Raw genomic sequence first — 17958 nt, 5'->3', positions numbered from 1 at the left:
GGCAATTAAAAAGGGGTGGGGGTGTTCCCAGTTTGCCATGTGGTTCTGATAGCTATTTTGTTATTTTCAAACATTTTATTTAAAGTAATTTTGCATGAACTACCCTCAAGGGAAACTAACAGCAGTTGACTCCAATGTTTTACCTGTAGTCCTACAAAACCTACTATTTAGAAACCTCTACAATGGCACACATTTTCGATCACTTCAGCAATAATGCAAGGCTTACTATTAATAATATCTCTTTACTTCTGGACTAGAGGTAGGGAATAATGCTCACAAATCTTATTCTGTTACTGAAGCCCTGCATACTAGGGCATAGAGATTAGTTTAACTGATTTTGCTAGATTCACAGATCTTTGTGGTTTGTTTTTAAATAAGGCTACATTAACTTTATTCTCAAGCTGATCACATTATAGGTGATCAACTACAATAAACTGCAGTTACTTAAAAATTAACTCCCAAGAAACTAAGCCATTACAGTAACTCAGAGATACTTGATGTGGTTCCAGAGTACGGTTCAACATTTATCATGATACTTTCAAGTGAGATTCTTATTTAGAGCTAATCACAAGTAAAAGAGTATTTAATTGATACACAAATTAAAGCAGAAATCATAGAATCAGACAACCATTAAGGCTGAGAAAAGACCTCCAGGATCTAGTCCAACCAGCAAATGTTATTGTGCCTTCTGCATTTTCTGATTCCATAAGGACAATCTTGTGAAAATAACCAGAGAAGGTCATAATTACATACTAAAGTGAGCATACATTCATACTGCCTTTATGTATACTCTTTTAGTATAAAAACACAGTATCCTAGACATAAAACTAGTTAGTCAAACGAAACGTAGTCCCCAAAATGAGCATGAATTTAAGATCTGTGCATCAAATTAAACCAAACTAAAATAAAGCAGCACTAGAAGAAGAAAAATAAAATGCCGTCCTCCATATTAGACTAAAAATAATCAGTGTAGTATTAGCTAAACAACCTGCCATACTTAAAGTAATTAAATGTAATTTATTAAATTTGTTTTCACAGCTGAATGTATATGCTTGATTGCATACTGTGCTTTGAGGATATAGCTAACTACTTTTCAGGTACCGTAACTATCAAAACCTAACACGAATTTTTGGCCAATATTTTAAAAACGGAATTGGTTAACAAGTTCGATTATTTTCATAACGTCTAATTTCATCACTGAAAGAACAAACTTCTTTACTCAGCCCAACAGAAGTCAGTAGCACCGAACATAAAACCTTTATTACAGTTTTGAGCCTAGAACTATCACACCCATTCCACCCAAACACTAAACTTATTTCTCAGATAATTTTTTAAATGACAAGCCTAAGGCGTATTGCCTGATTCTTTTTTTCTGTTGTTGTTATTGTTTTTTAAAGAACAAATGATGAGGTGGGTTTCATTTTTTCACATATTCCATTTTATGCAATAAAAGAATAATCACCAGAAAAGATTTATCAGGCAGCAGATTTTGCTGATGACACTGTTGGTTGAATTTCTGAAATCCTTCCCTAATGAAAGACAGATGTACAAATGAAAAAGAACTACTACAGTGTGCTTAAGTTTAAAAAAATGCAAAATGGTTCTGGAACTTGAAAGCCAAAGTGGATTTTCTAGATGAAAAGCTACCTATGTATTGTCCTTCACAACACTTGTTGACCTAGCCACTATGTGCCTACTACCATTTAAAAATAAGCATACCTGTGAAGGACAGTTTATTTCAAATACAGACCAGTTAACTAAATGTTCTACAGCTAGGAATTACGTTGTTGTAGTTAAGAGGGTCTGAAGTTTTTTTATTGGTTTACATATCTAAATCTCATTAACTGTCCGGACGATGGGAACTTTTACTAATGTTCTGTAATATACAAAAATAAAATCAATGACTCTCTAAACAAATATTTGTCAATATCTAGACTTGCCTCCCTCTTGGGCTAGTAACTTCAAATGGGCATTGGGCAAAGGCTAGCCAACTTTTATGCATAAAATTACATGCAACTCCTGGATATTTATTCCTTGGTTCTGTCTTTTCAGTGCTTGCTGCCATTATTGTTTCCTTCAGCTTCTCTTCCCAAGGATTCACTTCCTTAAAAGGACTATTCCTCACATTTATTCCTTGCCCAGGGCTGCACATGACTTTCTATCTTACCAGTTCTTTATTGTTCCTTCCACTTAACACCTACTTAATAGGTTACAGGTGTTTCCCAAGAGTATTAAAAGGTGTTAATAGGAGAAACAATAGAAGCAAATTCCCGCAGAGCTTGGACAAACTGATAGCCATGTCGAGGCAAAACAGAAATGTTTGCCCACTTTTTGGTTTCCATTTTCAGTAGAGTTCCTCAGTATGAAGTGAGTACTTGGGAATGAAAACAAAAGCCAGAATCCTTTTTGAGTTTCCCTTCCTCTTTTTAAAATTGTGATATTAAAATGTGGTATCTGCACTAATGCAGAGGAAAGAGTGTTTTTTAATTGTAACAAATCCAATTTAAATTATTGGTGTCTTATTTTTGAGAGCACCTCAACTAGTCTTACTCTAAAACTGAATGTAGGGGCTGAATTATTTCTCTTTCTCTCAGCAAAATAGTTGGGCACTTCTGTACCCTTGCCTAACTCAATTGGGTATTGAATGCAATCTGATATTTTTAAAGCAAGCACTCCATCACTGAAAGTAGTACAAAGCAAAAAGAAAAGGAAAGAAAGTCCTCTCGCTGTTGGAATGAATTCCACAGGCCAGTCTTTTGCATGGGAAGGCACTTGCTTCCTCCCTCCCTCCTGGCCCCCACACCTGGCATCACAATAGCCACATTCCTGTCTAAATGCTGCTAGAGGTTTTTTTTGTTGTTGTTTGTTTTGTTTCACTTTTTTGCTTTGATTTGTTTTGTTGCTGCTGTGCTTCAAATACTACTGAATGGCGGAATACATCTTGATATAAAATCTAGTATCCCTTAAGAGTAACTTTCTTTCCTCTATTACACTCAACATGTGCTGGAGACTTTAGACTTACTTTAATACTAAATGCAAGTTAGCAGAAAGCCGTGGATCCGTAAACTGCGTTGTCCTGTTGTTATGGTCAACAAAATAAACTCTGCCTGTTGCTGTATTTCGGATCTCCCATCCAGGAGGCAAGGGACCAAGCTCTTCACAATTGATGTTGCTAAGATCCCTGTGAAAACAAATATAAAATGAAAAATACCTCAGCATTTGGCCTCCGAGCCAAACAAGCGTAAATGTAACAGAACAATTCCATGAAGTCTGAGAAAATGTATTGTTTCAGAAACTTGATCTGTTCAGCTGGAATCTTTGCTCCCAAGGTGCAAGCCCACCAAAGAAAAAACACACACCCCAGAACACATGCCGCGGGGAAAAAAAATTCTTATCAAATAACCTTCATTTTTACAAACTAACTTCAGATGTTAAATTAATAGAGGCTTAAAGCAAAAATAAAGGCCACTGACATATTTGCCAGAATGGAATTGCAGTTCTACACCAATTCTGACAGAAAACATTTTTAAAACAACATTAGTCATGTAAGGAACTCTGAATCACACTTCTAAAACTCCTACAAAACAAAAGTATATTTCTGAAGAGTTACACTTTCCATGAAGAACTATACATGGAATATGCATGAAGGCCACAGCTGATTTTTGCTCCCAAACCCCAAGTGCCAGTGGGAAGCAAACAGGTCTCTAACAAAAAACAATGACTCAGCTCTGCACTGAGCAGTGCAGAGAAACCTTAATTGGTCTCAAGAAAGTTCTGCTGAAATTAGGATTACACAGATTTGTTTCAGAGGCTCACTGAAGAAAAGTATTAGTTTTTTAAACGTCAATAAATGTATGCAATTCACACCTTGGATACCTCACCCTGTCAAGAGCATTATTTTTGAAGGTGCAAGTCTTCATATCATGCAGTACCATCAGAGTTGATGGGAGTAAAGAGATGAGCAACAGAGAGCCTGAAAAGATGCACTCTACAGGGACTCAAAAAGCTTAACAGCTACTAAAGGAAATACAGGCTCTGGGAATGAGCTTCAGCTGATATTACCCATACACACAGTGCTGCTGAACTGTAGGGTTTATTTTTACTAGCTAAATGTGGCATATTAGCATAAAATACAGTGTTTCTTAGAAATGACATAAGCTCTATCCCCTGTCATCGTGGCTGGTACATGCAAGCAGCCAAATTTTGTTCTCAGAGACACTCACACAGTTTGTTGCCACACCTAAAAGCAGTCCTAGCTTGGATTTTGTACAAAATCATTACAAAACAAACTTGAGGAAACTTAACTTTCTTCATTCTTAATATGACTTCTTTTTAGAGAAGTCTAGTTTCTAGTTTTATATAATACGTAAATCATGTAAACAAATACTTCCTAATACACAACTGCCAACTCTATTGCACTCTCACGTTTCAGATAATGCATCATAACAAAGGATAATTTTGTAGCACAAAAGGACTACTAAAAGCAATTAGAAGAATCATTTGAAAATGCAATGAAGTTATGGCTACGAGGCACTTTATCCTTCCCAGGAGAGTCAAAATCCATTTCCATGGGAATGAACACCAGCAGCAACTAACAGAGTTTTTACAATTCTCATAAATGCCAATACTGGCTGCCAATTCCAAACTGCACACATTAAGAAAAAAAATCCTGTTGAAAATTATTGTCTTCTAAAATCTCAGGGTAGTATTGTAAAGAAAATCAAAAACCAACAATTAATTCCACGTTTTCTTGCTTTTCTTTCATATACATCAGAAATAATCATGTGCACAATCATATGCAACGTTTACACACATACACATTGTATAAAGATACTAAACTAAAAGGACACTTCAGATTTATTTTCTCCTAAGTGTTGAGATAACTGCAACAGAAATAGCAGCTTGAGTATTTTAATCATAGGTCAACCTCTTTCAGCTTCTCTATTTGCCTCTCCCCAGAATTCCCATTTATATAGTACTAATAAGATTCTTGAAAGCATACACAATTTCTCTATGAATATACATGCTAAAAGTGTATATAGTCTTTTCTGCTCTGTATAGGGAAAAAAGCTGTAAAAAAGCCAGTGCAGTTTTAGATATTTGCTACCATACCCAAGTGGTAAAAAAAAAAATAATTGTTGTTGTTCTGTCTTGTTTCAGTTGGTTGGGTTGTTTTTTATTTAAAAAAAAAAAAAAAAAAAAAAAAAATCCCCGCACTTTGAACATTGCTCACCATTTCAGCTTCCAGGCTTTTTATGACCCAGTGTCTCCAATTAATTTCTTCAAAATATACTACACTTCCCATTCCTTGAGTTAATTATATTTGGTAGTCTGAACATTGGACAATAATTCTCACAGCCAAGTAAAATTAAGTGAATTTTTAATGATGAGTGCTGTTCAGTACAAATGCTGCATCTTAAATATACATGACACCCACTAGATTTTCCAAAGTTTTCTCCCTTGTCTGCTCCCTATCTAAAATGATCACATTTTACTATCACATTTGTCACACAATTTGTTCCTCATAAACTTATATTGCCAGTTTCTCAGGTCTTGTTAATTTCAGAGTCTGACATTAAAAAAAAAATCTCTACATCACTGTAGTTTGTTTCTTGATTCTCCATTGCATTAAATTAATAACCTGAAGAAGTGAGGAAAACAGACCAATTTATTTTGACGAATGACTTGTTAAAATGAGTTTTTTAGAACCAACAGTAAATATTTATATATTAAATACTATAGAGACAACTATTAGAAGAGCACTGGTTAAACTATTTTAATTTGACACCTTAAGGATACTTTCATCATTTTCTTACCTAGGTACTCTTGGATCATGCCATGTGCTAACACCAGTCTGAGTATGCAGAAAATAGACCTGACCTTGCTGAGTCGTCCTTTGCTCTGTGAAATCAAGACAAATTAATAACAATAAGAACAAAACATGCAGCACAAAAACTCACAAAGACTGATTCTCCCAAACTAAGTAATCAAAAGCATTTAATATATGATGAGATATAACCCATTTTCCCTGCTCCCCAGGAGAAGTACAATACATTATTTTTAATTTACATACCATAGCCTTCAGGTAAATCAGGAGGAGTGTGCAAGTGTGTCCTGCTCATGTAATTCCTGTGCCTCTGTGACCTGACTCTCCTCTCTGCCAGCCGGGGATCTGATGATTGCCCACATGTTGCACCGTTTGTTCCCGTAATTGGAGTGTTCTCATCCACAAAGCAGCTCAGCGGTCTGCCTGGACTGGAGTATTCAGATGCTGGCCTGTTGGGAAAAATGTGAAAATTATGTGCTTCCTCTACCCGAAGCTTCTGTCACAGTTATCCGTGGAGCAGGATGCCCTGACGATGGACAGCAAGCTGCTGTTCTGTTCAGCCCAAAGCGATCACTAGACCTCCTCATCTGTGCTATGGTCTGACCTGACATGTTAGTACATGATGCTGCAAGATCAAGATCATATCAAATGCTCATGTGAGCAGTTCCCACCCTAAAAAAAACAATAGTAAAAAACAGAGAGTGAAACTTATTTTATGAGCAGCATATAGCTCAAGATTTCTCACTTGCCTTCATATGGCTGAAGAAGCCATAAGGTCTAATTAGTCCTTTTAACTTTTAAGGAAGGTTATTAGGCGAGGATGGTGAAAACGGGCTAAGTGAGATAGAAACAGTTGTTCTCAAGAGCTTGACAGCAAGAGGAAACACTGAATGTTATGGTTTCATATCTCAGTGCTGCTTTTAAAAGGATGTAAAATGGATTAGAGGGATTGATAAGAATGCAGGAAACCCCCTAACCAAGCTATGTATTTTGTATTTATTTTTCTATGGTGAACATATCTAGTGCTTAGAATAGGTGTTTTAACATACCAGAAAAGAATAGACAGACATTAAAAAGCTGTTCAGTACGTTCAGTCACTTTAAAACTGCTAATATATATCAGAGCTGGCAGCATTAACAGTTTACATTATTTTAAGTCAAATATGGTTACATACAGAGACTGGAATAATATTTATCGAGGGTGCAAGAGAGAGTTACTAGGCACAGACAGTCTGCAGAAGAGTGAAAAACATGCACTGACACTGTCCACAGTTCAGGTAACAGCAAAACTGGTTTGAAGAAATGCTTTGCAATGCATATTTTTGGTTATCAGAGCAGGTGATTGTAATGATTTTAAAACATGTTCTGTAGCAACCAGTTTTTAAAGTTCTGCTTTACACCGTCATAACATGCACATAGCTGAGACATAGATCACGATCTTTATTCGCCTCTTACAATGTCAATGTCTCCACACTATAATGGCTGTATTTATATGGTTCTACCATAGCAGCTATACAGGAGAACAAACATGCTAGTATTTAGGGAGAAGAAAATCTAGTCAGAAGGATTATTCTGAAATAAATACTGGACAGGATGAAGAAGTAAGATGTTAGAAAATAAAAGCACACGGCGTTTGTACAGGGACTCTAAGGAATGCTGAATACTTCCTGGTAGAGACACTTAGACTCCCTTGCGGTCAGTGCTCCTGGTCAGCAAACAGACTTCACCACATACACAGTCTCCTGAACAATTTCTTACCGTGTTGGTCGTTCCCACTGAGTTGTTCGTGTAATATGATTTAAATACTGGATCCTTCCAGAAGCAGTTCTCCGTTCCTCCCACCTAGAATTCAGACATTGAGAGATAAGGCAATGAGTGGTATTTCCAGGAAACCAGGGCACTAAATGTTTCCAACATAAATGCCAACTCAGGAAGACGTACACTATTATGAATCATATTAGCTGAACAAGGTAACAGGAAACAACTGAAAGTTCAACTCTCAATTAATTTTACATGCTTCTCTCCCTTGGAACTAGGCATATCATTAAAAATATCATACCATGTTCAATAAATATTTGAATTCTAATTAAATCCAATTAACCATAAACAGAAACTTTTTGGAAACATCATGTTTAGTTTTCTAAATTTAACTTTGTTTGTCCTTATAAGTCCTCTTGTAGTGTTTTCACCAACACTTGCTTCACTGAAAAAAATCACTTTCAAATAACAAGATTTTTTTATTCCTATTTTTGCACTTCAAAATACATGAGACAATACAACTGTGAAGTTACACAATTATGTAAGCAATATTTACACAATTAACATTTTAAAGTGAAAATGCAAAAGCATTTTCAAATATGCTTTTGACTTCCTCAAACCACAAACTAAAAAATTGCTGTTTAGGACTTGGATGATAATTTACAATTTAAAGCTCATCACCTGAATTATCAGTTTGTCTTGTCTTTACCTGCAAAGAATCACATTCAAAGGTTCTATGTTTGCTCTGAAAAAGTTGATGACAGCACCACAACCTAAAATAAAGAGTTTTTCTGTATTTGCAAAACTTTTTGCTAGGTGTTAATGATGTCATTAACTCTCACAGGGATAAATCAAAATCCCAAACCCAGCATTTGGCAGGTAAATGCAGCAAGAACTCAGGCTCCATTAGCTCTTCCAATCATGTTTTATTCACAATTTACATGGAAGAAAAAAAGTGATCCATTTTTACACGGCTCTGTAGAAGACAGCAAAGCCTGTGTGCTCACTACATTGCTACAAAACTACTATACGGATGAAGCCAATCAGCCAGCAGTGACTTAAGCTTATAGTAGCTTATCAATTCTATAATGTGGAAAAAAAGTGTATTTTAAAACTGCATTTATGTTTATATGCCACCTCTCATTTAAAAAAAAAAAACAAAAGAGAGAGTGACACGGGTCAAACTCTTAAATACTCTGCATAGCCTGGCTGGCTTATCACCTGTTCCTAAATTTAAAAATGCAGTACTCAAGTGTAAGAATAAAAATAAATTAACCTATTTTTACTTTGACTTCTCATTACTGCAGAAGTCTGTTGTCTGAGCTGTATTTGTATTGACAGTGGAGTCAACTTACCCATCTGGCAAATCATTATCAAATAAACGACTGCAATCCACAACTTGTCCTCCTGTGCCTATTCGGTCTCTGGACTGAAGACTTACTATTAAGATAATAAAAGAATTATTAAAGATATGACACCTGCATGTGAATTACAGTTACAGTTGAAAGAGAAACAGCAAAGTTTGGAGGGCTAAACTGAACCACGTTCTGGATATTTTTTCCTTCCCACCAATCAAAATTATACAGCAACAACACATTTTCACACACGTAGTTCTCTACATACTACTTTAGAAAGCTACCTCAAAGAACATGAATGCAAGTTAAGGCAGGAAAAGAAGCTAACTCAAACTGTCATTAGCTTTTCCCTGTACGAAGCAGACTGTAACGTAACAAGCTGCCCTGGTAGCACCTCATGCAGAATGGCCCCAGCGGCAAGCGGGACAGTGCTAGCACCAGCACTGCTAACATGAAGGGAGAACCGCTCATTGGAGGCTCTAAAACAAGAAATTCTTTATAGTTTTGTCTCCTTACTATGTATTTTGTGTGCACATTAAATTCTACACACACAAACACACAAAATCAGGCAGAAGTTAACCACTTTTTGTTTGCTTTTGGCTTTTAAAGAGCTTTTAATTTGCTTTTAACAACAAAGTGATTATTTAAGAACTAAGTATGTGCTGTGGCACACATTTCTTGAAGTGGCACTACTCTACCTCTGGACAACAAAGCCGTGTTTACATGTAAAGTGAAAAACTCAAAGACCTTAATCTAGACACAAGCAAACATTCATCCAGATCACAAAGTTGCAAACAGATGTAATAGTACTGGTAACTTTTGCCAGAGACACCAAACTTTCAACAACAACATGTTTTGAAGCACCTGACTGCCTTATTCCTTATTGGTATTTACTCCTTGTCTTCCATGAACACTAACATTACCCTGCACCTTTGTAGAGTGAAAGACACTTTAAATTTAATTTCAAACAAAATGAAATCTTAGACGATGTATTTATTCTGCAACAAACCCACACAAGTTCACACTGCTGCATATAGGTAAGGTTTGGCAAGCAATACACACAGAAAAATGAAACTAAACAAAGGCAATTACCTCCTCTTTGCCTATGTGTGGACCAAAATTTGTGTACGGCTTCATTTTGTAATGAGTAAGGATTCATTTTTTCTGCGCCGCCACATCAGAAATAAAATGGTGGCACAGAAGACAGCTGCAAGATTAAGACACAGTTCAGGTGCCCTTTGCATCTACTACTCACAAGAGTCCCCTTTTCTTTCCCCCCTTTGAAGATAACCTTAGGACTTTAAGATAGAGATCCCCTTGCTCCCTGACCCAGATTATGAAGTCATGACCACTGTGAACTTGATTTGTAACATTATTATCCTCTGAAGGTATCACATTTGAATCTTGTTTTTCAATTTCCCATAGCTTCTTCATTTAAGTGGGTTTATCATTAAAAGTACTGAGAGTACATTTATCTCTTATTCTATTTTGTTACTTATTTTTAAACAGCATTTTCTCACCATGTAACTGCAGTAGAATTACCTAGTTCTACTCAGGCTCATTGACTCATTCAACAAAATTGCATTAGCGAAGAAATATTAAAACGTAAGGAGATTAACAATGAGAATTTCAACAGAAGGGACAGGAGTCTCTGCAGTCCTACCACACATGCATCAAATTCAAACACAGCCATGACCGAGGAAACTGTTCAGACAGTAACAGCATAAAGTAGAACATACAGATGTGTTCTAACTGTCTCTGCTGTAACCTGACAAGCTGTGTTTTTCCTAGGTTTAATGCATGACCCAGCAGCTCCTGCTAACTAGGGACGCAGCCTAAGAAGCATGCCAAATGAACAAATGCTGCTTTGGCTATACCACTTCTCATGACCACATCAGGTTAGGCCAGCTGGTCAGGCTGGTTTCTGGCCACATCACTGACAGTGAGTTATCTCTGACACATCTGAAGTGTATTGGCCATGCCCACACTGCATAGTATTTGACCCAGGTTTCCCATTTGGCATCCCAACAGCCTTGAGAACTCTTTGTTTGTTAGCTTGTTTTGTTCTCTCTTGTTTGAAGTGCCCAAATTAAGACTATTATTCTCAGCTTGTGACAACAAGGATGCACGTTGCATACTCTGGAGGGCAGCATGAGAGCACATCACGGTGTGAGGGTACAATCCCTGCTAGTATCATGTCTGAAGGACTGCTGTGGGCAGAGGGCATCTCTGCTGTTTGGAGCAGGCCCTGAACAAGCTCCCTCCTCAGCTGTGCTCAGTCTTTTTAAAAAGCACTCCACAAAATAAAACAAGCAAACAACAAAAACCTAACAATAACCCAACAGAAGCAAAAAACAAACACACACACACGCGCAAAAAAACAACAGGATATACACAGCATGGGTGATCCAGGGACCAGCATACTGGAGCACAAACTAAAAAGCAAGCCAAACTGACAACACAACACACCCTAGAAGGATGACTGTTTTATTCTTTATTCCTCTGTGCAAGCTCAAATGGAAAATTTAATGTTCAAGAATGGTCTGGAAGCATCAGCAGTGCACTTACAGTTCCACATTTCTACCATCATTTGATCCTATTCTGCCACCTTACTCTTATGTGAACACTGTGCAAACACTTGCAGATCGGATGCTAGACAGATGATGAAAGCAACATGAAGAGAGAAAGTCTTAGATATTAACCAACAGGACTTTGAGGAAAACAAAGATGTACAATGAAGCCCCTATTTGCCAATTGTTTTTTCAATAGCTTTCTCTGTTTGACTAAATAAGGATGATGCCTGGATATTATTTGAAATAAGAATTGAACTAAATACTGAACATACAAACTCACTTTTTAAACTCCCGTCTCCAAAGACTCTAACACCTTGCCATAAATATAGACTTCTTATCCCGATCCACATCTTTTTGACATCTTACGTTACCTGTTTGAAACACTGTCCTCTGAAACAACCAACAATGCACCAAAAGGAGGTTTATGAAGTTATTTGTGGGATGCTTATTTTTCAATTTGCCAGCCTCAAGAAGTTTCTTGTTTGTTTGTTTTTTTAAAATATAATTATTTAACGTTTATGAAGTAGCAGAACAACAAAGCACAGTTATCAAGACCGGTGACAGGCCTCTTAATAACCCTAAATGAACTGACCATTTTAAAAATACTCTCCTGTTACAGCAAGATGTTCTATCCTTGCACAAAACCTACAGGAACCACAGCTTTACTGGAACTCTCAATGGCCAAGACATTTGTACTCAGTATTTCCACAGGGGGTTCAGGCTTGAACTGCCACCATTGTTTAGAGTGAAATTCAACACTTTCTAAATACATTTTGTATTATATGTGTATGGTCTTAACTATCCCAACAGTTATAATTTTACACATACACACACTTTTGTCTTGAGGTCAATGGTTTTGGCACTAGACACTGAATTTAAAAAAATTGATTTCTAGGTAGTGTATTTCCACAGCTACTTCTAAGCTCTAAGTGAACTAAAAGATTAAAAACCTACTTTTACCTACTTACCTACTATCTGTCCTCTAACAGTATCATTATCATTTGGCCCAAGTTTGCACAGATCCAATCTCTGATCTATAGAACAAAGAAAAAAGTATAAATCATACAACATTTTGTTGCTTTTGAAATGCAGGCTGAAGTACCATCAGAACAAAATTCATCCTAACATAAAATACTTAAGACTTCAAGATATGGGGGGAGCAAAGGGGAGGAAGCAGGGAAAGAAAATTAAAGATCGTAAGACATCATCTTCTGTAATTCTGAAACAGAAAAAAAGATTAAAGTACGTTTTCTTCCTACTATATGAAGCTCCATCAGTTGACAGAAGTTTACATTATGCTAGTTTAGATGGCTCAAACAACTCTCCAAAAGCAACTTGAACTCTCACCCCTTGTGAAATGCCACTGCCATCCCTATATGTCATCTCATATTGGTACAGCACAGAGCTAGCCTACAGAATTTGTTCCACACTATGTAGATAGAACTTCATAAAACCAAGCAACACGTAATGCACTGAAATGTTTATCTAGTAACAAATATTTAAAAATGAGAATTTCATTTATGATTGTCACCAGGAAGCCTGTTACTTGAAATAGAATCAGAATGCTTCTCTGCCAGCAGGTTACTTTTTTTTTTAAAGTGATCTTTATTGGCAACCACCAATTTTCCATCACAAATGGTGTGCCAAATTTTGTTCAGAAGTAGGTGTGCATTGTGACCGATCACTGTAAATGGCATCCAACAGGATAACAAGAAAACTTCATCGTATATGTTAATTTTTTCAGGAGTAAATACAAAGAGCTGTGTTATAAAGCACTTAATGTTTTATGACAAGACTTACTAAGTTACTTTTGAAGACCCAGACATTTTAAAATGTAACTTTCACTTGAAGAGATACTTAGTTTTCATCTACCCTTTAATGCACCTATTTCTGAAGGTAACCTGAATCTGTCTTCCTTTAAAATTCCAACACATACAAGTTCAGTCTTAACAATCTGCAACCAGACTGCCGCACTGAAGTTACCACTGTCTACAGGAACGGGGCCAAGAGAATTGAAAAGCCAAAGGCAAGTTATGTTCTCTGACCTGCCCATCCTACCTATAGCAGTGCTTTGTGGCAGAGGGTAAACTACCAAACCAATTGGAATATACAAGCTTCATAAAACAACAACAACTCAATTATGTGTCAATCTTCAACAATTCTGTGCATAAAAGAGGTCTGAAAGAGATGAAACAGTAGTGTTGAGCTTACTTACAACCAGTGTCTTTAAGGCGGTTGATTGCATTTGAAAGAAGTCTCACACAACCCAGAAAACCAGCTCCCTGCTTTTTATGAATTTTCTTGTGATTCCACACGCTGATTGTTATTGAATCTGACTTCCCAATATATCTGAAAAATGTGAAGAACAGTACTGTGAGTGGCACTCATTGAATACTTTGAAGATGCTCCAGAAATCACCTTAAGGAAAAAAAAACAACAAAGATCATCAATCATTACATTAAAAATTGAACATACTGCAAGAGAGCACAACTCATCTGCAGAGATAATGTACACATTTAGTGAAAGTACATCTTATGAAGGAATTTACTTGAATACAAAGTAATCTAAAATCCCACTTATGGAAGAAGGCTACCAATATCTGTTTAAAACAGTAGCATTAACAGACTCTGGACTGTCCCAGGTGAACACATCTCTTCAAGGCTGTAAGCATGCTTTGATTCATGCCTATGTTCAGCCTAACTGAAAACAATGGTGATGCTTGTGGAAGATGTAGTTATTAGCAGCGCTAGCAGGCAGAGCACTTCAAATGCCAGGACAGAAAATAATAGTTTAGCATCCTTTTGCAGCACTCCATCTGTTGCTTCTTTTCAGGCTACTCTTCCAAGCACTGGGAATGCAACTCACCCTAGTTTCCATGCTCTTTTAAGCGCTCAAGGGAACCAGAAGGTAAAGCTATTTACACACCTGCAGTTAATGAACCTTTGGGAAGCTAGTTTAGTACTAAGAAAGCTCAAGAAAGGCCCAGTTTGAAAAATACATTACATTACAAGTGTGACTCATTTCAAAACGTTCATGTCATACCTGTTGGGAAGTGCCATGTTCCCTTCCTACCCACTGCTGAAATGGGAATCATGTCCTGTCAGCATTACCATGGGAATACACTGCAAAGCCTAGATCTGCATCTCACCAGCTTCAGGGAACATGGACACTATAGGCTATTATATTTTTACTTTATTGCTTCAAGTTTTGCTTGTCAGAAGCAATTACTTTGTGAGCTAGTTTTGGTTTTCAGAGGACAATTTCAAAGCATCTAAGATACGTCAGCCAATGCCAACATTGAATAATATAGTTATTTCAAGTTGAGGAAAATTAATTTGTAATTAAGGCTTGGGGCCTGAGAACTGTTTGTAGTCCTCCATTCCCAGATCACAGATTCTGGCCTTCTGTAATTTAGTTCCAAGAGTTTTTTTGTTTCATTTTGAAGGAAAACTAATCAAACAGTTCAATTAATTTCTATATACCTTTCCCTTGCTGACGAAGGCTTTACTGGCTTTAAATCACCTTAATATTTTCATAAAGGTACAAATGATACTGTCAAGGTTGGCAAACCAAGCAATTGAACTAGCACTCATAGTTTAAAATTGCATTTCCGATCACATAAGCTCTCAATTAACACTTCCCCCTTTTTTCCTTTATTGTATAAAACTCAAAGCAGAACTTTGACAACTTTTTTTTTTTTTTTTTTAAATCACCTACAGACAGGGACCGATCCAAGAAGTAGGAGACAGAAAAGACTAACTATAGGCACATACATTAGTTTAGTTTAAAATAACCAATGCACAATTTAAAAAAGAAAATAATAACTTAAACAAAATCCAAGGTTTTTGGAATAGTAAGCTGATTACATAAGATATGTAAGATTTCTGGCCTTACAACCTTGACAATGCCAATTTTGCATAGAGAAACAAGAGATGAAGATGGGTATTCACGTGCACAGTTGCAGTCTACAATGTTTCATGTACTTAAAATAAATTCTTATGGAGAACAAGTTAGGTGCACTTAAAAATAAAGACTTATCATGACCTGTCTTGAATTTTCCAGTTTTCCTTGTTGCTTTAAAAAAGTCAAAGGTATATGGTTAAACACAATTTCATAACAGAACAGTTTGAATAATACGTAGAACAGCTGAATATACAACACAGTTTCCAAGAATTACTGTAACATCTCAGGGTGAGGTGCTCATGGTTGAGCTACAGACAGCAAGCTATCCGTACCAAACAGGTGAAGACTTCTACAGAACTACTAGAGCCTACTCAGTTTTTTGCACCTGAAAAACTGGCTAATTCACATTTTTAAAGGAAATAAGCAAGATGCTGCATTTTCAAAATGAAAACGTCCTTTTTTGTTTTTTTCCTAAACCAAAGGAAGAAAATAAATAGTTCATAACTGCTAGTTGGCTTTACAGTGAAATGCTTCATCTATATTTCTGCATAATTTCAGGCATGAAAATATATGGTTGCATTTAGAGAGTGATGGTAGGACAAGTTGACATTTCCAATTCGTTTGGTGGATAAGTTACATTTGTTTTACATCATCTGGCAATAAAGTTCCAACATAAAAGCTTAGCTAGGAATTTTACTTGTTATTAAAAAAGAATGTTCCAAAAATTTAAGTGAATAAGTTAAAATAAACAATTTCATTTTATTGGATGCTTCTTTCTTCCTCCTTACACTACTTATTCAAGTTCTTGGAGGTTCTTTTTTATTATTATTTTTATTTTTTAAACTCAATCCCATCAGCAGTATCTATTTCACAGCTTAAATCCTTCAACAAAGATAATAGGATTAGTGAAGTGGAAACCTGGAAATTCAATTTCCATATACATTTTTTTTTTTAACTGCAGAGCATCTGGTCTATTTTCCTGTATTTCCTGAATCTGTAAAATTAGGGCTTTGGATAAGAATTGCGTGTTTGGAAATTTTATGAAAACTGCCTATTCTTAGCACTTTCACTTCTAGACAAAAATCAAGTAAATGCAATACTGGAAAACTCTAAAATATTTTAATCAAATTTTAAAACATAGGGACAATTGTTAATTTGTCATCTTTGCTAGGGTAGTATTGCCTTCTGAGCCACCGTATCACACTCAGGAAGGTTTGGTATCGAGCAACTTTTCAGCCCCATGGCATTATACACATTTTCCCTGAAGAGTTCAGCTTGGTAGAAAAGCAGAATGAAGAAAGTGGAAAAAAATTACCGCTGAAAAAACACATCTCTTCCTGATCACAAGCCAGATGTACTCCCTCCAGAAAGAGAAAAATGCAACATCAAGAGCTATGAACTCAGGCTTGGAAGCCAGGAATTCCCTATTTCTAATCCATGCTGTCACATAGACTCTTTTTTACGACCTGGACAATTTATTTAGTTAAGTTCTCCATTTTCCTATTTATATATTGAATATATATATATGCATATATATATTCAATATAATGGTAGTGTTATGCTTTGAGGTATCAGCTGTTTTCATACTAGAGAAGGAGCAGAACAAAAAATATCATCCCAATTTTTTCCTCTTCTCCCCACCCTGACATAGCTCTCATCTCTGGGAGTAGCTGAGGGGTATTTTGAATCTGCAGGATGGTGAAAAGAACACCAAGCCAGGGGCTGTGGCTTAACACAGGAATACAGCACACACATGTGGCACTGGCTGGCTGCTCCATTCTCCTCCCCAGTACTTCCCAGCCCAACGCTGAATTAAACCTAAAAGACACTGTAAAATCTAGGATCGTTAGCAATAACTAAGCAGTGGCAAAGCAAAGTTGGACCGTAGGAAAGTGTGGTGATTCTGCCAGGGCACTGCAGTGGCTTGAGAAGGCAAAGGCACCACACAGCACTAGAACCTGCAGTGAGATTTTGGGAAGCTGCAGAAGCTGGGTGAAATTACAGCAAACCAATTGCATCTGAGAGGCGTAACAAGGAAGTAAAGCCATGGGTCCTTCCTGGAGCCGGGGGGTGCAGATTGGCAGGCCACAGAGTAAAGATGGGACCAGGAACTAGGTTTCGATGGAGATTTTAGATCCTTTAAGAGGTAAATAGATGTTATGACTTGCTATACCTTAAAGGCAGAGGCTGAGAGGGAGGGCTAGAACAGGCTAGAGAGCACAGGTGAGCATGGGAAGGTTGTAGGAGAGATCAACACTATGACAGAAAGGAAGAAAGGGGAAGGAAGAGAAAAAGACTATTTGATAAGTTTCTAAACTACTGGTTTAGATAGTGGTTAAATGCTTTGGAAGCAAGAAGACCTGTAAATGCATTAAGTCTGGTTATCCAAAGCTTTGAGCAAAGGCCTGAACAACAGGAAAAACACAAACAAGACTGAAAATAAGGAAGGGGAATACATCCAGGGCAAGCATGGTATTTTACTGACATTGAACTGCATCCAGACAGCAACTATTTGGCAATCTCTTTCTGGACAGCCTCCCAGA

At 36.8% G+C, this 17958-nt stretch overlaps 1 protein-coding gene across 1 annotated transcript in view; it reads right to left on the bottom strand.

Moving 5' to 3' along the window:
* Positions 1-17958, bottom strand: part of SMURF2 (SMAD specific E3 ubiquitin protein ligase 2) — a 61751-nt gene that overhangs the window by 9653 nt on the left and 34140 nt on the right. The window contains exons 4-10 of the mRNA XM_032199501.1: positions 13728-13861; positions 12481-12546; positions 8940-9024; positions 7585-7668; positions 6074-6276; positions 5817-5901; positions 3023-3181 (exon numbers count right to left, since the gene is read on the bottom strand). Coding sequence (XP_032055392.1) covers positions 3023-3181; positions 5817-5901; positions 6074-6276; positions 7585-7668; positions 8940-9024; positions 12481-12546; positions 13728-13861 — 816 coding nt within the window. The remainder of the gene's footprint in view (positions 1-3022; positions 3182-5816; positions 5902-6073; positions 6277-7584; positions 7669-8939; positions 9025-12480; positions 12547-13727; positions 13862-17958) is intronic.

This window comes from Aythya fuligula, chromosome 18 (genome assembly GCF_009819795.1).
Source record: "Aythya fuligula isolate bAytFul2 chromosome 18, bAytFul2.pri, whole genome shotgun sequence".
In the NCBI taxonomy this organism is placed as follows: domain Eukaryota; kingdom Metazoa; phylum Chordata; class Aves; order Anseriformes; family Anatidae; genus Aythya; species Aythya fuligula.
Note: the sequence above shows the minus strand (reverse complement) of the source record. Positions and strands in the feature narration are given on the sequence as shown.